This window comes from Littorina saxatilis, linkage group LG4 (genome assembly GCF_037325665.1).
Source record: "Littorina saxatilis isolate snail1 linkage group LG4, US_GU_Lsax_2.0, whole genome shotgun sequence".
Lineage (NCBI taxonomy): Eukaryota > Metazoa > Mollusca > Gastropoda > Littorinimorpha > Littorinidae > Littorina > Littorina saxatilis.
In genome coordinates this window covers 17,416,204-17,441,579 of record NC_090248.1, presented here as the reverse complement: position 1 = coordinate 17,441,579, position 25,376 = coordinate 17,416,204, and the positions used below count along the sequence as shown (strand labels likewise).

Below are 25,376 nucleotides of genomic sequence, written 5' to 3'. Positions count from 1 at the left end.
GCTTGTTTTTAATCCAAATATAACATATTTATATGTTTTTGGAATCAGAAAATGATGGAGAATAAGATGAAAGGAAATTTGGATCGTTTTATAAAAAAAATTTTTTTTTTACAATTTTCCGATTTTTAATGACCAAAGTCATTAATTAATTTTTAAGCCACCAAGCTGAAATGCAATACCGAAGTCCGGGCTTCGTCGAAGATTACTTGACCAAAATTTCAACCAATTTGGTTGAAAAATGAGGGCGTGACAGTGCCGCCTCAACTTTCACGAAAAGCCGGATATGACGTCATCAAAGATATTTATCCAAAAAATGAAAAAAACGTTCGGGGATATCAATCCCAGGAACTCTCATGTAAAATTTCATAAAGATCGGTCCAGTAGTTTGGTCTGAATCGCTCTACACACACACACAGACAGACAGACAGACAGACAGACACACACACATACACCACGACCCTCGTCTCGATTCCCCCCTCTACGTTAAAATATTTAGTCAAAACTTGACTAAATATAACAAAAGAGGAGCTACAACCGCATTACAACCATGTCTAAAACAAAAAGGCCCACTTTGGCACTACTTTCACCTCACTGGCTCAATTCAATGCTTCACTCTTTAACGATATCAGTGTCGACCCCAATGATGTGGCCCAAAACCCCATATCTCGTGATCCCTCATGGACAATGAAAGAAATGAATTTTGACACAGAATATTGTACAGCTACAAAGGATGATCAGTTATTACTCAGGATACAAGCCCTTGAGCACATTGATACTGTATACAAAGGCCATGTTCATGTTTACACAGACGGGTCAGTTTTGGATGACAAGAAGGCTGGCGCAGCTTTTGTAATCCCCAGCGATGACCTGACTGGGAAATTTAAACTGTGCAACAGAAACTCGATCTTCTCAGCTGAGCTCCTTGCCATCTGCATGTCGCTTGTTCATCTCAATCTCAAGAACACTCCTCCTCAAAAGATAGCTATATTCTCTGACTCCAAAGCAACCATTGAAGCATTAAGAACTAACAAAAGATCAAAAAGACAGGATCTTGTCATTGCCATAAAGGAGCTGGCAAATAAAATTATAAACAAGTCGCGTAAGGCGAAAATACAACATTTAGTCAAGCTCAGTCGAACTCATAGAATGAAACTGAACGCACTGCATTTTTTCACAAGATCGGTCCAGTAGTTTAGTCTGAATCGCTCTACACACACACACACACACGCACAGACAGACAGACAGACACACACACACACACACACACACACACACACACACACACACACACACACACACACACACACACACACACACCACGACCCTCGTCTCGATTCCCCCTCTATGTTAAAACATTTAGTCAAAACTTGACTAAATGTAAACAAGTCGCGTAAGGCGAAAATACAACATTTAGTCAAGTAGCTGTCGAACTCACAGAATGAAACTGAACGCAATGCCATTTTTCAGCAAGACCGTATACTCGTAGCATCGTCAGTCCACCGCTCATGGCAAAGGCAGTGAAATTGACAAGAAGAGCGGGGTTGTAGTTGCGCTAAGAAGGATAGCACGTTTTTCTGTACCTCTCTTTGTTTTAACTTTCTGAGCGTGTTATTAATCCAAACATATCATATCTATATGTTTTTGGAATCAGGAACCGACAAGGAATAAGATGAAAGTGTTTTTAAATTGATTTCGACAATTTAATTTTGATAATAATTTTTATATATTTAATTTTCAGAGCTTGTTTTTAATCCAAATATAACATATTTATATGTTTTTGGAATCAGAAAATGATGGAGAATATGATAACGTAAATTTGGATCGTTTTATAAATTTTTATTTTTTTTTACAATTTTCCGATTTTTAATGACCAAAGTCATTAATTAATTTTTAAGCCACCAAGCTGAAATGCAATACCGAAGTCCGGGCTTCGTCGAAGATTACTTGACCAAAATTTCAACCCATTTGGTTGAAAAATGAGAGCGTGACAGTGCCGCCTCAACTTTCACGAAAAGCCGGATATGACGTCACCAAAGACATTTATCCAAAAAATGAAAAAAACGTTCGGGGATATCAATCCCAGGAACTCTCATGTAAAATTTCATAAAGATCGGTCCAGTAGTTTGGTCTGAATCGCTCTACACACACACACACACACACAGACAGACAGACAGACAGACAGACAGACACACACACACACACACACATACACCACGACCCTCGTCTCGATTCCCCCCTCTACGTTAAAATATTTAGTCAAAACTTGACTAAATATAAAAAGGAAGCGAGATTAACCTGGTCTGGTGTCCAGCACACGTGAACGTGCCTGGCAACGAGAGAGCAGACAAAGCCGCTAAAGAAGCTGCCTAAGGCATAGGCGCCTCCGAGGTAGACCTGCCATTGTCTGCTTCTGAGATCAGTAGCCTTACAGACTCTCTTCTCTGGAGAGAATGGAGGAACAAATACATGCACACGGCTATAAGCTCTGGCTGGCTCATTCGGGAAGCCCCATCAAAACAGATGAACACCTATAATGCATGCCCACGTGTAATAAAAAGGATTAACCGCCTAAGGGCAGAAGCTGGGAACTACCAATTTCTGGAGCTTAAATGCACCTGTCAATCCGACCTCAGCATTGCTCATTTGACTTTGGAGTGTGATTTGAACTCATGCCACTTTCAACCCCTGACTCAGTTTATAAACTCGAATAGAAATATCCTGCCAAATGCCCCAAATGAAAAATTAAGCTATCTTTTAAATTTTAATATAGACCTTGGGTGGCAAGGTCCCAAACTTATCGCTGGACTTGTGTACACGCACCCACTTGGTCCCTGGATATGAAGAGACATTGCTGCAGCTGACGCCATTGCTTCTCATATAGCTACTTTATATTTTTATCAGAACCTTTAATAATACCATTTTATATCCAAGTATCTCTTATTACCATTTTTAATTAGATGAGCGAGAGTGTGCGGGGGGTGGGAGGGTGGTGATCGAACCACTGTACATAAAGGGAAAGTTTGTGTGCGCGCCTGTGTGTGTTTTTAATCTAAGACAAATGTCGCCAATGTTTTTACAGAGTGACGTTAAATAAACGATTTTATCATCAATTTATCTCTCTGTATGTTCATGGATTCCTTTGCGAATGCATAACAGTTTTTATAGGGCTTAGAAATAAGCTCTAAAATTCTCAATCCTGTTCGATTGGACTTCGCCTCCAAAGGTGATTGTGGTGTCTCGGCACTCGGTTACATTGTTAAAAAAGGTCGCCACTCCTCAGAATAGATTAGCTTGTAGCGACAAGTACCGTCAGGAAGGTACTTCGGACTGCGAATATCCACCAATTGTGGATCCCCAGAAGTGTCTGAGATCAAGAAAGTCCTTGAAGAATGTGTGGTCCATCTGGACAACTTTGTAAGGTTGTCTTTTTCTTGCAAAGGTGATGACTTCGACGTATTCGGCAGGCCTTCTCCTTAGTTTGTTTTTGATAGCGATAGCGAAAGTACAGAGTCCACTTTCATCCAGGTATGACCTTTCTCAGGAAACTTTTGGAAAACGACTTTTCCTTGACTGACTACAAAGTAAAGATGGGCGTTTCCCAAGACTATGAAACTGTGGCTCTGGTACCCACAGCCGTCATTGTAGAGAATGATTGCCTTGGTGTTTTTGCCAACTGTTGCTTTTGACTTCTCTTTTTGACTCATCCCAAAAGTAGCAAGCAACCTCTGTGTCACTCAAGTTGTAGGCCCTACAATGTGAAGTAGTGGCAGCACAGCTTGGTCTTGAAGTATTTGTCATTTGCTTAGATACATAGGGCCAACAAGTGGACCTGCAAATACATGGTGAAACTTGGACATCACCATTCTCTTTAGCAACCCTCTTGTCAATTTTCTTTTATTTGCAAGCTTCGTCTTTGTGTTGAACTGATGTGCATCTGGTGCACATGCTATGGGATGTTTCCGTACTTGGATTCACAGCAAACGTTGCATTCATAGTGTTTGGGGTTGATGAATCACAATGTTTGGTTTGCTTCACTACTTCCATTGCTCATGGAAGATAGTGACTTTGTTTCCAAGCGAAAGCTGCACCATCAATTGACCCCTGCTCGCTCATGCGGAGCTTGCACCAGACAGAGCAAACATGACTCCTAATGCAAACAAGTCGAGCAGATAACGTTTTCGTCATGCTTTACAGTTGTTGGGTCCATGCAGTCCACAGGAAACTGACCACGATAATGGACACAATACACCCACAAAACACAATCAGAGTCCATACAAACAGTGATGTCATCTATGAGTTCCGTTTCAAAATCCCATTGTATAGAACTTTTATTCAGGCACACACAGCACACCAACCTAAGATCTTCAAGCGAAGAGAATTGGCTTTCAGGTGTCTTCTTCTTCTTCTGCGTTCGTGGGCTGAAACTCCCTCGTACACTCGTGTTTTTTGCACGAGTGGAATTTTACGTGTATGACCGTTTTTTACCCCGCCATTTAGGCAGCCATACGCCGTTTTCGGAGGAAGCATGCTGGGTATTTTCGTGTTTCTATACTGTTCAAAAAAAGAAACGCATAGTTGCTACTTGCCAAATTTGTTTTATTTTTCGAAAAAATTAACAGAAAATCCAATATTTAGATTATTTGTTTGAAATTTGGTATGGACACAGTTGAATGCACACACAGTTCATTTGCATCTTCAAATCAATCAGTCAATCAATACGATTGGGTGCCGAGGCTGTCAAGTCAGTAGGGGGTGTGACTGCCTTGAGCAGCAACAACTGCCCGGCACCTTCTGGGCATGGACTGGATCAGATGCCGGATATCTTGCTGTGGGATGGTGTCCCACTCCTCCTGAAGTGCCTGCAATAGATCGCGGTGATTTGCCGGCGCTTCTTCTCGCCTGCGCACACGTCTGTCCAATTCATCCCAGAGGTGTTCTATCGGGTTCATGTCTGGCGACATGGATGGCCAGGGAAGCACCTGGACATGGTGGTCGGTGAGGAACTGGGTGGTGAGTCGTGCTGTGTGCGGGCGAGCGTTGTCCTGCTGGAATATGGCATCCTGGTCAGCCAGAAGAGGAAGGGCGTGTGGGCGCAGAATTTCCTCCACGTATCGCTGGGCAGTTATGCGCCCTTGGACGTGCACCAGGGTGCTCCTTCCAGCGGTATTGATCGCCCCCCACACCATGACGCCTCCACCACCATGAACGGGTGCCTCATCCACACAGTTGGGCGCGTAACGTTCGTTTACTCTCCGGTAGACCCTCCTCCGACCATCATGTCGCTGGAGCAGGAAGTAGGACTCGTCGCTGAACCACACGTGTCTCCAGTGATTCCGGACGGTCCAGCGAAGGTGCTGGTTGCCCCACTGCACTCGGTTCTGGCGATGGCGGCGGGTGAGGACAGCTCCTCTGTGAGGTCTGCGAGCTCTCAAACCAGCTTCATGCAGGCGGTTCCGCACGGTCTGGTCCGATAATCGGTGTGGCCCGGGGAGAGCCTGGACAGAAGATGAGGCCGACAGGAAACGATTCCGGAGGTGGCGGAGCCGTATGAAGCGGTCGTGAGCAGCAGTTGTCGCCCTTGGTCTTCCCGCTCGTGGCAAGTCAGCAACGGAGCCAGTGGCTTGAAACCTGACCCACAGTCTACTCATGGTGCTCTGGGACACGTGGAAGTGCCTGGCGATTGCACTTTGACTTTGGCCTGCTTGTAAACGACCCAATGCAGTTTGGCGGTCTTCTCTGCTCAATCGGGCCATCTTTCGTCGCTGAATTGTCGTCTGATTTCTTTGTGGCGAACAATCCGCTTTTATGGGTTTTGGAAGACATGGTGAGAGCTCAATATTCCCCGAGTTTCACGAGATTACACTGAAGCATGACGAGTGGTCATGCCAAATGAGCAATTTTGACATTGTAGCCACTGATAACGCATGCGTCACGTGCAGAGCTCACTTGTGGCAATGGACGAAAGGTCGACGACCAGATAAACATTTTCTGCAGTTTGGTGGATATCCTTGTAGCCATATAACTAAATTAACCAAATATTACAAGCTATGCGTTTCTTTTTTTGAACAGTATATAACCCACAGAACTCCGACATGGATAACAGGATCTTTTCAGTGCATACTTGGTCTTGTGCTTGCGTGTACACACGGGGGTGTTCGGACACCGAGGAGAGTCTGCACACAAAGTTGACTCTGAGAAATAAATCTCTGGCCGAACGTGGGGACGAACTCACGCTGACAGCGGCCAACTGGATACAAATCCAGCGCGCTACCGACTGAGCTACATCCCCGCCCGCTTTCAGGTGTGAAGGACCCACTGCCAGACATGACGGACTGCATTCAGGCACCATAACACAACTTCAGTACGTGACATATGCATACCTGTACATCTTCAGCTAACAAATAAGATCAGAAGTTCAGCACTGAACACAGTTAAAAAAAATATGTCAGAATACCTTAACTACTTAATCTCTCTTTGTAGTTATGTTTTTGTACTCAGCAAAGGAAAAATACTAACAAAACAATCATTTGAACAATAATTGATGTCGTAGTTATTTTACTACACAATACGTAATGTGGGCACTTCTAGCTTCATTAATTACGCTAATATTTAATTTTACCTAAACTCGGAGCGTACGAACATCTTACCGTAACCTCTTATCTAACAGAAACAGTTCATTTACCGCCGTGTTTAGATGTTGGAAAACTTGTAAGTCGACATACGAGGTTTGCATCGGCCAAAACTGAAAAACACGCGAACGAAAAAAAGCTCGTAACTCAATTGCAACTTACGTGTACTTTTGGTTCGCGGTTTTGCCAAAATGATATACGAGGTATTTTTGTGCCCATTTTTAACTGACTTCCAGCGATCTCAGGCTTTCACCACAATAACCAAAAAATAGAAAGAAAAAAATCGTACATCATTTTGGTGTAAAAAAGTAAATTTCGCAAAAAATCGAGTTACGAGGTTTTAATCGGACAAGGACGTTATGCTGTCCCCGCATAAGGAAGAGAAAAACCCACGTGACCTCGCGACGTTTCTAATCGGAATCACGCCCGCGTTCTACACAGGCGCGCGAAACAGGATTTTCCCTTTGAAGACAAACCCTTAGCGTAAGCACTGCTATAGGGATTGACTTCTCGTGTCACAGATCTGACACATACGAAATATAGGAATAGAAAATCTGTGTTGAGCTGGGCCGGTTGCCTAGCCGTGACAGTGGAGAACCGTGACAGTGGAGCATTTAGTGTAACGTGTGTGTGTGTGTGTGCAGTGTCGGCGGGTTCCAAGGGCGTGGCGACCACGGTGCTGGCCATGGTCAGCAAGCTGGCGGTGGGGGCAGCCTGGCTAGGCGTACTCACCTTCACCTCGGAGCTCTACCCCACCGTCATCAGGTCAGCCATGCTTCTACATGTAGTGCCCTTCAGTCAAACAGTCCTTCCCGTGTCAACAATTTGTTACACGACCAAAGATAAGTCACCCTTGGACTCAACAAATCCACCCATCCCGAAAAAAGTCTGGCTGCTTCCAGCGGAAGGTGGGATTTCTTTCTGTGTTGATATCCCAGGAGTCAGTTACTCGATCGACTCTGTCACACATTCCCACTGCACACGGAAAGCAGAAAGTAGATGTTTGGTACAGGCGGGCACACGGTTACATCCTAATGCAAATGATTTCATTAGAATGTTCTCATGTTCAACTTCCTGAAGCTACGCTTATATCTATTTCCGGATATGGCGATGATAAACACTTTAAAACAGTGCTTACATATCCCTCAACATGCATAATTTTTAGACTACAATCACTTATACCTCTTCTGATGCCATTTTTCAAGTACGTTTTTCAGATCTGTGCATAAATGTCACGGTCAATTGTTTTCATTATTTGAATGTGATTGTGGAGCCTCTGCTCGGCATTGTGTCTTTTTTAGCTGAAATCGAGCGGATGCTCCAGGAAATGTGTTCATGCGAATTGAGAAATTGATCTAATTTTAGCCTACGAAAACGTCACGTAATCACGCTATTTCCAGCCATATCGGAAAGGCACATTACAATATATCAAATAGTACCAGCTATTGTGTTTTCAGCGTAGCAATAGGGCCCGATATTTAGACGAGTCTAAATATCGGACCCTATTGCTACGATGAAAACACAATAGTGTTTATATAGCTATTCTGACATTAAATTCTGTGTTAAAATCATGTTTTTGTCAGCAACAAGTACCAGAATGGTCCATGTCGCTGATTGCAGACGACGGTTCCCTTTCCGCATGAAGCCACGGAAATAACCGAACATTGAAAAACCCACGGACATGTATTACGGAGAAAACTCGAGATAACCGGATGTTTAGCATTACGTCAATATGCTAGGAATCATATGACGTCATGACGTATCATGCTTGCCTACGTATATTGTATGTTCGAAAGTCTGACTTCTGTTGGGAATTCGCGTGGTGAAGACTGCGGTAAATCTGTAGAAGATAAGAGAACAAGGATTGTCTCAGAAGAAACGACTGAATGTTTCAGACCGGTAACTTCATTTCAACATTGCACTATACAATGGACGTTCTATGTGACAGGAGAGTTTGCTGATTTTGTGCTAAACGTTGGAGAGATCGTCTGCTAGAATCAGAGATAGGTCGCTTCAGATTGCAGCTTCTGGAAATTTGCAAGGTTTGTTGCCTGTTAAAGAACTGGATTTTACACGTAATGTATGTCATGTACAGTAAGCAACAACAAAAACACACACAAAGAAAATGGCATCGTCTGTCGACTAGTCACAGAAACAAACCTGGCGAGGTATGCGTGTACTTTATACACGTGGAAGAAACCGGAACCATGCGTCTTTGTTATCGACTTGTAATATGCTTTTGGATATTGAGTAAAATGGCCGACTTCCGCCGCATTATGCTTTGATGATCGGAAGAGACCATCCAATCACAGCCCCCGAATTCCCCCACGTGTTCATCAGAATAGCTATATATACACATGTTAACCCGTGATTTGTAAAAATGTAAAAACATTTTACAAATTACGTCGAACCTAAAACCGCGATTTGTAAAAATGTAAAAATGTAAAAATATCGCATTCCACAAAGTAATACATGCCTTTTATTATTATTAATAGTTGTTGTTTAGAGCCTCTATGCTGGGTGATGGGGGGTGGTTTGGGCCGGATAGGTAGAATATTACGATTTTTAGCATAACAAAGAAAACAAACCCGAATTTCTCAGCGATGGGACAATAAAGTAATGAACAAAACAAATCCAAAAAATCTAATAGATCCCTTGACTTTGGGGTAGCGCGACTATGTTGCTGCTAGCTTTCCACTGGGAGGAAGCGACCCGAATTTCCCAGCGATGGGACAATAAAGTAATGAAAACAAAAAATCTAATAGATCCCTTGACTTTGGGGTAGCGCGACTATGTTGCTGCTAGCTTTCCACTGGGAGAAAGCGACCCGAATTTCCCAGCGATCGGACAATACAGTAATGGGAAAAAAATCTAATAGATCCCTTGACTTTGGGGTAGCGCGATTCTGTTGCTGCTAGCTTTCCACTGGGAGAAAGCGACCCGAATTTCCAAGCAATGGGACAATAAAGTAATGCTGACTGACTGCTGCTGACTGTTGTGCACAAGGTGCTTGCTGCTGACTGTTGTGCACACGGTGACTACTGCTGACTGCATGTTGTGCACAAGGTGACTGCTGCTGACTGTTGTGCACAAGGTGCTTGCTGCTGACTGTTGTGCACAAGGTGACTGCTGCTGACTGTTGTGCACAAGGTGACTACTGCTGACTGTTGTGCACAAGGTGACTACTGCTGACTGTTGTGCACAAGGTGACTACTGCTGACTGTTGTGCACAAGGTGACTACTGCTGACTGTTGTGCACAAGGTGACTACTGCTGACTGTTGTGCACAAGGTGACTGACTGTTGCTGACTGTTTTGCACAAGATGACTGACTGTTGGTGACTGTTGTGCACAAGGTGACTGACTGCTGCTGACTGTTGTACAGAAACCTGGGCTACGGGGCGTCCAACACGGTGAGCAGGGTGGGCGGAGCCTTGGCTCCTGTGCTGCTCAACATGGTGAGTACACAATTACACCAATAAGCAATACAGTCGAACCTGTTTCTAACGACCACCTAAACGTGATGTCCGTTTGTGACTGTTGTGCACAAGGTGTCTGTTAGTGTCATGAACGAGAGTAATGTACAGTTGTTAGAAGAGAAGAAGCGAGAACTGTGTGATATGAGGCAGAAGAGAGTTGATGGCATGATTGTGAGATCACGTGCAAGATGGATTGGTGATGGCGAAAAGACTACTAAATATTTTTATAACTTTAAAAAAACAAAGTGTGTACAGAAAGCTATGTGTTTTGTACAGACTGATAACGGGGATGTTATACATGATAGTGATCTTATATGTAATGAGGTTAAGTGTTTTTAATGACAAATTGTATGCCACAAGAGATGACTATTTGGTAAATGGAGCAATAGATGAAAATTTGGAAAACCCTGTACTTTCGAATGAAGAAAGAGATGGCTTAGAAGAAAAATTACCATGCAAGAAATAACGATAAAAGCCCTGGTTCAGACGAGTACGGTATACAGCTGAGTTTTTTAAGCTCTTTTTCAAAGATGTCTGTACTTTTCTTATAAGATCTGTGAATTGTAGTTTTGAAAAGGGAGAGATGTCTGTTACTCAGAGACAGTGAGTTATTACCTGTATACCGAAGGAAGGAAAAGATAAAAGCCTTTTGAAAAACTGGCGACCCATTCATCTTGCATTGCCGAACGGTTGAAGTCTGTTTTACCAAATTTGATCCATGAGGACCAGACAGGCTTTCTGAAAGGAAGGTATATTGGCCAAAACATCCGGTTGTTATATGATACTCTCTTTTATGTGAATAAGTACGTGGCCTCTTAATGTGCATTGGTTTTGCAAAAGCTTTCGACAGCGTCTCTTGGTCTTTCATTGATACATGCTTGTGTAAATTCAACTTTGGGGATGATATTAAAAGATGGATTTTTACTTTTTATAATAATATCAGGTCATGTGTACTTGTGAATGGTAAATATTCAAGTTGGTTTGATGTACAAAGAGGTACCAGACAAGGCGACCCACTGTTCCCTTATTTATATTTAATATGTACCGAATTCTTGTCTATTATGATTCGCCAGAGTAAAGAGATAAAAGGTATAAAAGTGGCGGATGATGAAGTATTAATATTTCAGTTTTCAGATGATACCTCCCTGTTCTTAGATGGTTCATAACAATCCTGTTGTGCATGTATACAAGTTTTAAAGAAATGTGCCGTAATATCTGGTCTGAAAAGGATTTATGACAAAACCACAGCAGTCTGGATTGGCTCACATAAAAACTGTAACTTCAAATTTATGCCAGAAATTAAGCTCACCGGCCCCCGTAGCGCAGTGGTTAGTGCATCGGGCTGCGGGCCGGGAGGTCGTGGGTTCGAATCCCATCAGGGTCATGTGGGTTTTTCGGGCTACAGTCGGCTCCTACCCAGAGTGGAAGTGCTATGGTTCCTATGGGAAGGCTGGGATCACACAGCCGAGTGTCATTCACTTAACGAATACGACTTTGAGGGTGCTCAGGTTTTGTATACCTGACCAACACCGCAGGTGCGGCAGTTCTCGGGCCTGGTTGATGCCAGGATATATTATGACAGTAAGCGTAGAGTGCTGCCCTGTCACGTAGTCTCAAACCAAATTGGAAATCCAAAGCATCATCATTATATTAATCATCCACACCTCATTAGTCATCCAAAATATAAATTGTCCTTGCTCTTGTGGCCCTTCATGCCCGGAGCTCTCATGGTGACCTTGGTCTCAGTGTTCCTGTTCGATCCTTCCCTGAATAGTAGTTCTGCTGTCAGTCTTCAACGTGTGACGTTTTGGGGGTCGACGGAGGGACGTAGTGGCGGTTTGCTCTCTGGAGGGGACGCTCACTCAGTCTGGCTCCGCGACTTAAAAGTCAATGTCGTTAGTAAGGGGCATAGTAGGTAGTGGGCTGCGTCCGTTAGCTCGGGACAGACCCACTACTGAACACCGCCGAAGTGACTCAGCAGAAGTGCAGTGTCATCTTCCGAGGGTAGCCTACCGCAGCGACCCGACTTCCCCCCCCCCCCCCCCTGGAGCGTCTGTAAAATCAACAAGTCTGGCAACGGAACGAAATTCAGAGGTGGTTGGAGCAGTGAGTGCTGGTTCCGGAACACCCCCCCCCCCCCCCCCCGATGTACCTCTCAGAGAAAAGAAAAAAAAATATGTGGACTTTTTAAGCTCTTCCCCCAACTCCCTTAGTTTATTTGGTCTTCTAAAACTATTTCAAATTATGAACAACATCAAGTCGACAACGGCCTGCCCTCCCCGTCATAAGTCCATCATCATAGGCCACAAGTCAAGTCACACGCTACACTATCACTAGTATTAATAGTATCAGAGAACCGATTGCAACAAGATATCATCTGCGCTATCGGGGAACCGATGTTTCGGAAAGGGACTGTACTGCACACTGTGAGATCATTGAGTGCTCGCCCCTATACCTTTCCCACTTTTGTTACTGTTGAAAATGTGTAATTTTGATTCCCAGTTGCAAGGAAAGACCAAAAAATGACCTCACAAATGCAAAATTTTCTCGGCTTCGGGGAGGCTTTGCCCCCCAGATCTCCCAGCGGGGCGTTGCCCCTGCACCCCACCGGGGCCTCGGCGGCCCCTGCCTTCAGTTGGAACCCCCACCCCCCCCCCCCCCTCATACGAACTTGGTCCGGCCCTGGTCATCAACGTCCATGGGGGTCACACAGAGACTTCCTTTGCCCGTGGCAGCGAAAGACGAACAGTGTGCGAAGAACATACCACTGTAATTTTGATTCGTTTCGATGTTACGTTTATGAGAAATGACATTTTTAAATTGTGATTAAACGTTTTTCTGGAGAAAATTCGCGTTTCTTTTGTTGCTCGGTATATATTGTAAAATATCAGATTTTTTTTTTTTTTAAAACAACAACAAAAAACACACACACAAAAACAAAGCTAATTCGCCCCAATTAGGACTAACTGAAAAGAGAACCACTTAGCTGAAAATGAAACTTCTTCGCGAGAAAACAGCTTTTGTAATCAGCATGAAACAAAAAGCGGTCAATATTCGGGGCCCTTTCCCCTACGTGTTAGTCCTGTTTTGATAATTGAATACGTTTTGCGTGTTACGCCCGGATATGAAACAGCTAAAGCCTTCAAGATGCATTTTTTTCAGGACACGACAGAAGAAGTGGTACGTGGCTACATCGTGGTGGGATCACTGATGGCAGCCAGTGGAGCAGCCTGCCTGTTGCTTAGGGAGACCAAAGGTCAAGCTCTGCAGGATTCCATCTCGGTTAAGGTCAATACTGACGAAGTGGAGGACGAGAAAAAAGCGGACTGGGGGAGTAACGGCGACGTGATTGGAGGTGACAAGGCGGGGCCAGTATGGACGGTGACGGGGGACAAGGTGAAGGCCGAAGGGCTGGAGGTCAACGGGATTGTGTCTGTGCGACTGTAGCATCGTTGACATACCATCTTCCCTGTTATGACACTTGGATTTTGTGTTTACTTCTATTTTAAACAGATTCATTTCAGCAATGGTTCAGTGTATTTACCTTATTGTTCATAATCATCATTTAAGACATTAAAAGGCCACGTCTGTTGTCTATAAGACGATTTGTCTGAGATCGCATTACCATGAGACACATTTTCCATACAAACTTACCCAGTATATCTTCCGTTATGATAATCAGACTGAAATAGAATAAACTACATCGGACCTGTTGCGGTTTATTTTTCACATTAAAGTATATTATGTTGCACATAACTTTTCTCAATTCCTTTTTTGACTCACATGCGAAGCAAAAGTGAGTCTATGTACTCACCCGAGTCGTCCGTCCGTCCGTCCGGACGTCCGTCCGTCCGGAAAACTTTAACGTTGGATATTTCTTGGACACTATTCAGTCTATCAGTACCAAATTTGGCAAGATGGTGTATGATGACAAGGCCCCAAAAAACATACATAGCATCTTGACCTTGCGTCAAGGTCAAGGTCGCAGGGGCCATAAATGTTGTCTAAAAAACAGCTATTTTTCACATTTTTCTCATTTTCTCTGAAGTTTTTGAGATTGAATACCTCACCTATATATGATATATAGGGCAAAGTAAGCCCCATCTTTTGATACCAGTTTGGTTTACCTTGCTTCAAGGTCAGGGTCACAGGAGCTCTTCAAAGTTGGATTGTATACATATTTTGAAGTGACCTTGACCCTGAACTATGGAAGATAACTGTTTCAAACTTAAAAATTATGTGGGGCACATGTTATGCTTTCATCATGAGACACATTTGGTCACATATGATCAAGGTCAAGGTCACTTTGACCCTTATGAAATGTGACCAAAATAAGGTAGTGAACCACTAAAAGTGACCATATCTCATGGTAGAAAGAGCCAATAAGCCCCATTGTACTTCCTATGTCTACAGCTTTGTGTTGCATGACCTTGGATGACCTTGACCTTGGGTCAAGGTCACATGTATTTTGGTAGGAAAAATGTGTAAAGCAGTTCTTAGTGTATGATGTCATTGCTAGGTTTAGTTATTTGACCTTGACCCTGAAGGTCAAGGTCATGTAAAGGTCAAGGTCAAGCATGTGAGTCGTATGGGCTTTGCCCTTCTTGTCTATTGACGCGATAAGTTATGCGGAACCAGTCTCCTTTCACCCCAAATGCGTTTGATTATGGTTACGCACAACTCTTAATTTAAGTTATTGAGACATCCCAGTGCAACCGGCACGGCTGGCCCGTGATCAGGAGGTCGTGGGTTCGAACCCCGGCCGGGTCATACCTAAGACTTTAAAATTGGCAATCTAGTGACTGCTCCGCCTGGCATTATGGGGTTAGTGCTAGGACTGGTTGGTCCGGTGTCAGAATAATGTGACTGGGTGAGACATGAAGCCTGTGCTGCGACTTCTGTCTTGTGTGTGGCGCACGTTATATGTCAAAGCAGCACCGCCCTGATATGGCCCTTCGTGGTCGGCTGGGCGTTAAGCAAACAAACAAACAAAAATCCCAGTACACTAAGGGATTTATAGAGCAAATCGAGAAAATTCATTATTGAACGAAGCGCATAGCAATAATTATTTTCGAGATTTGCTCTATTAGCGCACCCGGATTGTTTCAATAACGATATTGTCGGTACCGCCAGAGAAAAAAGAAGATACAACACGCACATTTTGCTGCGCGCATTTGAATAGGCATAACTGTGTGGTCAGCTCGTGCAAGATCTACTTTTGTGTGGGCTGTCTCAAGTGTGTCGTGCTTCTGCGATGTGATTATTCATGTTTTTGTTTTTTTGTTTTTGTTTGTTGCTGTTGTTGTTTGGTGTTGGCAGCGACACACACGCACACACCATTTTGTTCCTTTTGTATATAAAACAGGGAATAAAATGTTGATGTTTTCCACTTGGTGCCGTTTTAATTACGAACATACAAGTCATTGTTCAAAGCAAAATCCATTTATGTTTTTTGAATTATATTTAATGAATATAAAACGTCTGCGATTTTGTTACCTTTTTTCTGGTGAGTGCACACACACACACACACACATGCGCGCGCGCGCACACGCACCCGCGCACATCAGTGCACCCGCGCACAAACACACTCACACACCCGGCCACGCGCGCGCGCACACACACACACACACACACACACACACACACACACACACATAAAATGTATGGGCTAACACGCAACAGCTGTTTTTATTTTTTATTAGGTCACAGACCTGGAAGACCCAGGTGCAAGACGAATAATTCCTATCACTGACATGCGTGTTCCCCATGGCACCACCCAAAACATGCCCCGAGGGGCTTCGCCTCCACAAGGCGTGTCAAAACCATTCGTTCGGGTGTCCAGGAGTTTTCTTCTTCATGCCACTGGCGCTCGTTCTCCCCGCAAACGCTACTTGTGTCAGTACGAGCGATGACGCCGAACGACAACACACCTGTCTCGGTTAAGTAAAATAGGTTACACACTCCGAGTTCTGAATAGCGTGCATATTTTCCCTAGGGTCGATTTTCAGGTATTACCGAGCCTCTGGCGAGGTAATACCTGTAAATCGATCCGAGGGAAAATATGCACGATATTCAGGACGAGGTGTGTAAGCTTTTTATCCCATTACTCCGACGTTTTCATTAAAAAAACGAACTTTTTGACACAAACTCTGCGAGTGCCTGTTTACTGCTCATCAAACCTTCTGCCACCGAAAATCGTGTCATGATATTCATGTGCGAAACGAGTCCCCTTTTGTCTTTTTGTTTCCAGGATTGTGCCGTTGAATCAGAATGCATTTGATACTGTGCAGTTACCGGCCGGTTTCAGCACAGGCGGAAGGTATCGTCCACTGGACTACTACTATCACAGAAAGACTACAAGGTATGTCACTCACCTTCGAGTCTTCTGTGTTCTTGGAGTCGCTTCCTGGGGAAAAAATATTGTTCAAGACGGTTTGCCTCTTCCTACAGTCTGTGTAAGGTCAAATAAACACAGTTGAATGATTGTTTGAACTATAATGTGCCTTTAGTTTTCAGCTTCCGTCCGCTGCAGGTTGTTTTTAACCATCATTTGGACGAATCTTCGTTTGCGAGCCGCTAATCCACTTGGGGACAAATCATGTATGCCGCACCGAATATGCATACCAGCGCTCATTGGTTAATAACAGGGCCCGTATGCTTATGGGGGAAGTTCGCGACAACTCCCGAAGTTTTGAGTGACATCGGAAGTACTTGCCTCACTTTCGTATGCATGGGCCGGAAAAAGGGTTTACCTCGAAGCAAAGCGAGGAAGTAACTCAGGGTATTTTGCGACTACTTCTAAAGTTTTGAGTGACATCGGAAGTACATCCTCACTTTCGCATGCATGGGACGAAAAAAGAGTTTACTTTGAAAGCTAACGAGGAAGTAAATGAGGGTAAATGTACTACAGCCAGACCCAGTAGTAAACACGCTACTTCCACAGTTTCTCAGTGCAAAAAGGCAGGGCTTTTCTTCAGTTTTTCATGTCAAACCGAGCTGACGCTCCCAAAGAGAGAAAATAGAGGGAAAAGTCGTATCTTCTGCATGCATTTCGTGCAAATTTCCCTGAATACAAACCTGAGTTGCCAGCTTTGACTTTTGTTTGTTCTGGGTCATTGGCCACCACTCTTTCATTCCCGCTTATACGAGGGGGTTACTGTGTTTCTATGAAAATGGGCGTCGTTGTGTGTGTGTGTTTGTGTGCGTGCGTGCGTGTGTTTGTGTGCGTATGCGTGTGTGTGTGTGTGTGTTCGAGTGTTGAAGTGTAAGTTTCTGCTATTTTTTTTGTCAATGCTTTATCTGTGTGTGTGTGTGTGTGTGTGTGTGTGTGTGTGTGTGTATGTATTTGTGCGAGTGCCTGTCTGCCTGTGTGTGCGTGCGTGCGGGTATAATTGTGCGTCTGTTCCTTCATACGTTTGTTTGCGTGTTCGCGCGTGCCGTGTGTGTGTGTGTGTGTTTGTGTGTGTGTGTGTGTGTGTGTGTTTTCGATGTTATGTGTGTGTTCGACGGTGTGTGTGTGTTCGACGGTGTGTGTGTGTGTGTGTGTTCGACGTTATGTGTGTGTTCGACGGTGTGTGTGTGTGTGTGTGTGTGTACCCACTCCCCACACTATGATGAGCTGACTATATTTGCGCCTTGATATTTTATTCATGTTCTTACGTTTTATGCTGTTTATTGTGATTCACCACACCCGAGTTTATCGTAATTGAGATAATAAAGTGTTCTATGTCTATGTATTATGTCTAATACACATGCACACACGCACGTAGGCTACAAAAATCCAATTTTGACTTTGAACTTTATATAAACATACATCCTCTTCACAATTAACGAGGACAAACGTAATTTACAAACACCTAAGTACAACAATTTTTCTGTTTTAAAAATTCGGACACACATTTTCTCAAATAATATGAAATTCGCTGAACTTATCTTCTTTTCACTACACCTTATATCTTGATTCCCAAAAAATGGAGTTCTGCCTTTTTAAATTTACCAGTAACACAAACATTCGCTCTGACCAAACTATTTTTGTCCAGCAGTTTTACCGATACACAATCATTAAAAAAAACACTACAAAAAGAGTTTTAAGTTAACCGACTTCGCTACCACATAAACAACCTTTTTTTATTGTCCCCATTCTATTTAAGGACAATTATCACAGCTTTCGTTCAACCATTTAAAAACAACAATTATAGTAAAAGCTACAGCGCGATCAACGTTTGCCCATTACACGAACTCGCGATGAGATTTGTTTCTTCTGGTCACCAAGCCTACCGTTTACAAACGCATGCGCACTAATTGGGATTCCCCCAATTTTCTCGACCTTGACCTCAGAACTCTCGAAGCCACTACTTCGGCGTTCAATTTAGCTCGTGCATACCGAGTAGCTGGCAACTTTGCTTTCGAAGTTCCCACTTCCAATGTCAAGGGCCTCTCGCTTGACATAATTATACGACGATATCGCATCTCAAGGGTCCTTACCCATCCAAAAGAAACCTCCAGCGCATACTACAATTGCAGGACATTCCGTTTTTAAAGGCAGCTCATTGGGAAATTATCTCAGACACAATATCGAAGACGTGAAATGCGTCAATCGAGCAACTGTCGTAACTTGGCTACAATGAGACGGTCTCCTACCTTGCACCATAGACACGGACTGTGACATTCTTGTTTAATTTAGGTGAAATGCTTAAAACAGAGTGACTCAAAAGCGACAGTTCGATCAGTTACTGACCGAAAAAAACGTGCTCGAGTCATTCGGCGAAGGTGGCGAGCTTTCAAACCAGCACGACTGAATAACTCAGAATGCCTTTTTTCATCATGCCTCTATTCTACACGAGTAACATAGTGCAGTGGTAACGGTTCCGGACTCTCGTTCATTTGCTCCGGGTTCAAGTTCCGCCGGGAGCTATATATTTTTTATTAATCTTTTCCTTTTTAAGCCTCCGCAATTGCATTTCGGCTGCAAAAACCGGGTTTTGCCTCTGTGTTAATTTTATTCATTTGCAAAAGAAACCTTCCTATGCTTTGAAAAAATCATATCATGTCTTGACTTTCAACTGTACGCGCGTGTGTATATGTGTGTCACTACGGTGAGTATGTGTGTGTGTGTGTGTGTGTGTGTGTGTGTGTGTGTGTGTGTGTGTGTGTGTGTGTGTGTGTGTGTGTGTGTGTGTGTGTGTGTGTGTGTGACGTGTCACTTGTGTCATCATAGTTTCAGTGTGTGTATGAGTGTAGATTGAGAGAGAATGAGAGAAAGTGAGAGAGAGTGAGTGTGTGGTTATTTGTTTGTGACTGTGTGCGTGTGTGTGTGGGTGCGTGTGTGTGTGTATATGTGTGCGCGCGCGCGTGTGTGTGTGTGTGTGCAGTGTGTGGTGTGTGTGTGTGTTTATGTGTGCCGTCAGTGTCATAGTGTCAGTATGTGCATGAGTGTACGTTTGTCTGTGTGTGCGTGTGTCGTAAGAGAGAGAGAGAGAGAGCGACACTTCTTTGGCAATTTTGGACCAGACAGCGTCTTTATGTTTAACAGTTAGACTGTTCTGAAATTTGGACAGAATAACCGTTCTTTCGTAAAACACTTCTGTCAAGAGTACAGCAATTTCACCATCTGAAAAAGGCGCAGAACGCCCCACTGTGTCTACTTTCTTTTTGAGCGGCACACGTGCCTTGCCATTTTCGTTGACTGAAATGTTGATAGAAACGTGCGCATGCGTATTAGTAGGGATTCCCCCAATTTCCCCGACCTTGACCTTAATACTCTCGCTGTCACTACTTTGGCGTTCAAGTCAGTTCATGCATTGTGAACAGTTAGAAAGTTGACTTCGGGAGTTCCCACTTCGAAAAGAGGCCTCTACTTCCAGTGTTTCTTACTTCTAGTTCATGCATTCTGGCCCAGGATATTCAATGATTATTTTCCCGTGGGTAGCTTCCCTTTGCTGCGCAATATTTACATATGTTTTAGACCAATGAGCGCTGGTATGCATATTCGGTGCGGCATACATGATTTGTCCCCACTGAAGTGGATTAGCGGCTCGCAAACGAAGATTCGTCCAAATGATGGTTAAAAACAACCTGCAGCGGACGGAAGATGAAAACTAAAGGCACATAATAGTTCAAACAATCATTCAACTGTATTTATTTGACCTTACACAGACTGTAGGAAGAGGCAAACCGTCTTGAACAATATTTTTCCCCAGGAAGCGAATCCAAGAAAACAGAAGACTCGAAGGTGAGTCACCTTGTAGTCTTTCTGTGATAGTAGTAGTCCAGTGGACGATACCTTCCGCCTGTGGTTTCAGTCGGTTACCCGAGCTGGCATTCCGGCGTCAAAACTGCAAAAGACCGCATTCTGATAATCTTCGCTTCACAGCTAGCGACGGGAGAGAATGATACCCGAAGGGAAGTAACTATTTTTTGACCTGAGTTCAGGATTCGAAAGACCGCGTGTGTGATTTTACAAGCGATGAAGATGATTGCTGTGTTTGTGCTTATTCGAGCCTTTGTGCTTCAGTGTTCAAATTTGTATTACCTACTTCTACAATCGTCACTTACTGATTTAGGTGAGCCTAACTTTGATGTCTGTCGTTGTCTTAGTCCATTTCCATCTGTCTGGGGAAAAACGGCGCACCACTGTCGAGTTGTTTTTATGCAGCAACGCATGTAGCCTAGTGGTCTCTGTATGTCCAAGATCCGACCTTCTTCGCCACCTTTTATTCTAACAGTATCACCAACTTTGAAAATGGCAATTTCCATGGTGGTCAACTTGAGCCGAAGATACTACATGTATAGCAAACGACAGATCCTGCAGCAGACGACATATCTGTAGCAGACGACTGATGAGACAGCCTTGTTCTACACACCAGTTAACAGTTCCGCGGCCATTTTAGATCTCGCACATGCGCACTTCTTTTATCGCGAGCAGATTCGACTTATTTCCTTTTCCGGGTGATGCGCATATCGTTTTTCGGCATGTTTATGTCTTTTTCCTTTTCCGGTTGATTTCACCGCATGCGCAGATCGTGTTATTCGCCCACGTTTCTACGCAAGGGACACTACTCCGGCGCACTACTCCACCCGTTGAAAGGGGGAAACATTTTCTTCAGTACAAGTAGTCTTTATGAATAAACAATTAACAAGAAGGACGTTGTAAATTCATTCAATGCAGATAAAATAAGAAATATGTTTGACGAACTTGTCCTGTTCTTATTCACATGACAAAATATGTGAAGATCGAGAGATGTTATTAAAAAACCGTGTTCCAGGCAACTCGCAAACAGATAACCGCTGTGTATTTCACCACAACCCAACGCAAAGGAAACATGACACACTACTATTTGGCATACCTTTTTGCATTCATTGAACTTTCCCCAATAAATTCGGCTCACATCAGTCGTACTAAAAGTTTGTCAAAACACGACACACAGGCGATAACAAATGCCCACCTGAATGGTGGTTCACAACCACACACAAACGACCGTCGAGGCACTAACGAATTTTGCAATCTTCTGACCACCATTTTTTGGCTCACGTAAGTGTAGCCTATGCGATGCTAACTTTTGTCTGTCTGTGCGTGCGTGCGTGCGTATGTATGTATGTATGTCTGTGGTAGAAACTTTAACATTTGAAGACGTCACAACATTTGAAGACGTCACATTATGACGTAAGAGGGTTAGACGTCACGCGAAGGAATTACTGAAAGTCTCGGTCATTGTTATTTTGCCGAGCGGGCCGAGACTAGTTTTATATCGAAATCGGCCATTCAGATCTAGATCTAGTGTCTCGCTTTCTTGCACAGTGTCACCTATGCCGCTTACTGTGTGTGTGTGTGTGTATGTGTGACGAAGTGATTGAGTTTGTGTTACTGTTTGTCGATTTCTTACGTGAGCCTTGAAGGCTTCGCCTCTTGTTTAAGTCGGTTACTCCCATTACTGAAACCAATAACACAGCATGTTGACGCCATCGCTAATTTGGATGTAACGTGAGGTTTTTGTTATATCGTAGAGCAAAACACACCGTCCCGTTCAATTGCTTCCATCACGTTGAGCAGACGATGCAGCGGTTGCTCGTCGAAATTTCTCGTCCAACCAGAATCGCTTTGGGTATCACGTGAGTTTTCCTTCTTTGTACCATGTAAGTGCCGAAACTGTTAACTGGTGTATTGAACCATATTTAGCAATCAATGCTCTAAAAGCGATAACAAATGAACAAAACTATAAGCATACTGTTTTAGTGTAAGTTTTATTTTTTCGCCCAAGATTTTGAATCAGGATGCTCTTGGGATTGATCTAAGCGGTTGCGTCTCTGTCGCTCTCTCTTGTGCTCTCTGTCTCTCTCTCAGTCTCACCGCGTCGGACAACTCATAATCTTCACTCAGCTCTATTCACCCAAACAGATTATGTAGGCCTACATTCTTTGTTGTTTTATTTATTTCTTCAATGATAATGTTTGTAGATCGTTTGCCAAACGTCAGTTCGACTTTTATACCGCAGAATATCTCAATCGTTTTGCTGAAAAAAAGTAGTCCCGAGTTAACGATAAATATGCAGATGACCTCTAAATTATTCAAATGTATCTGAGATCAAAGACAATGACCAATGACAGGTGAGATCGAGACTCGGTTGTGATGGATAATCCATATGGTTGTGATGGATTATCCAGAACAGGGCCGGACTAGGCTAAGAGGAGGGGGGGGGGGTTGCCAGTGGCAGTGGTGGTCCAGGGGGAAGTTCCCCCTGGCGGGGACAAGGGGCAGAGCCAGTCATATTCTGAGATAGAAAAATGGTCGCTCCTTGCATGAAACGGCATAAAATAAACAATAATAAAAAATGTTTTAAATAAGTGAGGTACATGTTTAGGCTAGGGGGGGGGGGGGTTGCGCAACCCCCATAACCCCCCCCCCCCCCCCCCCGGTAGTCCGGCCCTGCAGAATAATCCCCTCTACAGCCAGAGACAAAGAGGCAGGTCATGGGATAACTCCAGCTTCGCTGGGATTAAGTAGAAGTGCAATGCCAAGGCACTGCATACCCCCAGCTCTCTCTCTCTCTCTCTCTCTCTCTCTCTCTCTCTCTCTCTCTCTCTCTCTCTCTCTCTCTCTCAAACACACACACACACACACACACACACACACACACACTCTCACTCTCTCTCTCTCTCTCTCACTCACACGCACGCACTCACACAAACTTCGTTCACACAAAACACACTCATTCGCACATATAGACAGACGGACACACACATCTTTACAAACAAACACACAAACACAGTCACACACACACACACACACATGCATCGACTCACACAAATCTTATACACAGAAAACACACACGCGTGCGAACATAGACAGACGGACACAGACATCCTTGCACATACACACACACACACACACATCAAAACACACACACACTCACTCACTCACGCTCACTCTCTCACACAAACTTCATTCACACAAAACAGACACTCATACGCACATATAGACAGACGGACACAAACACCTTTACAAACAAACACTCATACACACACAAACATACACACAGACTCACGCACACACACTTTTTTTTTCTCTCTCTCTCTCTCTCTTCTCTCTCTCTCTCGCTCTCTCTCTCTCTCTCTCTTTCTTACACACACACACACACACACACACACACAATGTACTCTTGGAGATCTGACTGGTACGGCGGTATTCACGATAGAATGGGTCAAATGTGACCTGATGTGTCAGCTGTATACAGCGGAAGAAAGGGATCACTCTTATAACGTTCCTGGTTTAGTGGAAATTCAAGTTGTAAAACAATGTTCGAGGTTAAGCTTTTAATGAAACTTGAGATTCTCGAATACTACGATGTTTATTTTTATCACAATGCAAATCTAGAATTCTAGGTTTGAGCAAAGGGCAAACATGGCACTGATCCAAGACGCAAAGAAACATACACAGACGTAGGCCCTAGTGTAAAGCAGGAACCCGATCAGTGACCATCAGTCGTTCAGAAGTTGAGTTGCTTGCCTTCATCACGGTGTCTGTCGTGGTGGTTTTGTTGCTTCCAAGAGATAATCAAAATGAAGCGGTTCTAACCTCAAGAACACGTTGTACTCATTTTCATTTTTCTTCATACAAAGTACAGAACGTCCATTGTCGTCGCGCCAAGCACGGTCAGGACCCGTATGCTTATGGGGGAAGTACGCGACAACTCCCGAAGTTTTGAGTGACATCGGAAGTACTTGCCTCACTTTCGTATGCATGGGCCAGAAGAAGGGCTTACTTCGAGGCAAAGCGAGGAAGTAACTGAGGGTAGTTTGTGACTACTTCCAAAGTTTTGAGCGACATCGGAAGTACATCCTCACTTTCGCATGCATGGGACGAAAAAAGAGCTTACTTTGGAAGCAAACTAGGAAGTAAGTGAGGGTAATTGTACTACAGCGAGACATAGTAGTACAAACGCTACTTCCAAAGTTACCGGCACGGTTGGCCTAGTGGTAAGGCGTCCGCCCCGTGATCGGGAGGTCGTGGGTTCGAACTTTAAAAGACTTTAAAACTGGCAATCTAGTGGCTGCTCCGCCTGGCGTCTGGCATTATGGGGTTAGAGCTAGGACTGGTTGGTCCGGTGTCAGAATAATGTGACTGGGTGAGACATGAAGCCTGTGCTGCGACTTCTGTCTTGTGTGTGGCGCACGTTATATGTCAAAGCAGCACCGCCCTGATATGGCCCGTCGTGGTCGGCTGGGCGTTAAGCAAACAAACAAACAAACAAACAAAAAACTTCCAAAGTTTCTCAGTGCAAAATGGCAGGGCTTTTCTTCGGTTTTTCATATCAAACCGAGCTAACGCAAATGAAAGTCCCAAAAAGAGAAAATAGAAGGAAAAGTCGTATCTCGTGCGTGCATTTCGTGCAAATTTCCCTGAATACAAACCAGCCAGCTTTGACTTTTGTTCGTTCTGGGTCACTGGCCACCACTCTTTCATCCCCGCGTTGTGTGTGAGTGTGTGTTTGTGTGAGAGTGTGCGTGTGAGAGTGTGCGTGTGTGAGAGAGTGTATGTGTGTGTGTCTGTGTGTGTGTGTGTGTGGCGTGCGTGCGTGCGTGCGTGCGTGTGTAGTTGTGCGTCTGTTTATTCATTCGTTTGTTTGCGTGCACGCGCGCACATGTATGGGTGGGGGTGTGTGTGTGTATGTGTGTGTGCACCCCCATCCCAAGGCCGGACCCAGGGGGGGGGTTCCAGGGGTTCCGGAACCCCACCCCTGGAAAAAGCATGTACCTTGCTTTGAGTGTTTTTTT

General features: G+C 44.0%; 1 protein-coding gene across 6 annotated transcripts in view; it reads left to right on the top strand.

The window, feature by feature from the left end:
* The window catches only part of LOC138964114 (solute carrier family 22 member 13-like), a 48,603-nt gene extending 33,019 nt beyond the window's left edge, over positions 1 to 15,584 (top strand). For all 6 annotated transcript variants that reach the window (XM_070335996.1, XM_070335997.1, XM_070335995.1 and 3 more), the window contains 3 exons: positions 7,274 to 7,394; positions 10,013 to 10,085; positions 13,269 to 15,584. In XM_070335996.1, coding sequence (XP_070192097.1) covers positions 7,274 to 7,394; positions 10,013 to 10,085; positions 13,269 to 13,553 — 479 coding nt within the window. In that variant the 3' untranslated portion in view covers positions 13,554 to 15,584. The remainder of the gene's footprint in view (positions 1 to 7,273; positions 7,395 to 10,012; positions 10,086 to 13,268) is intronic.
* The last annotated feature ends 9,792 nt before the right edge of the window (positions 15,585 to 25,376 follow it).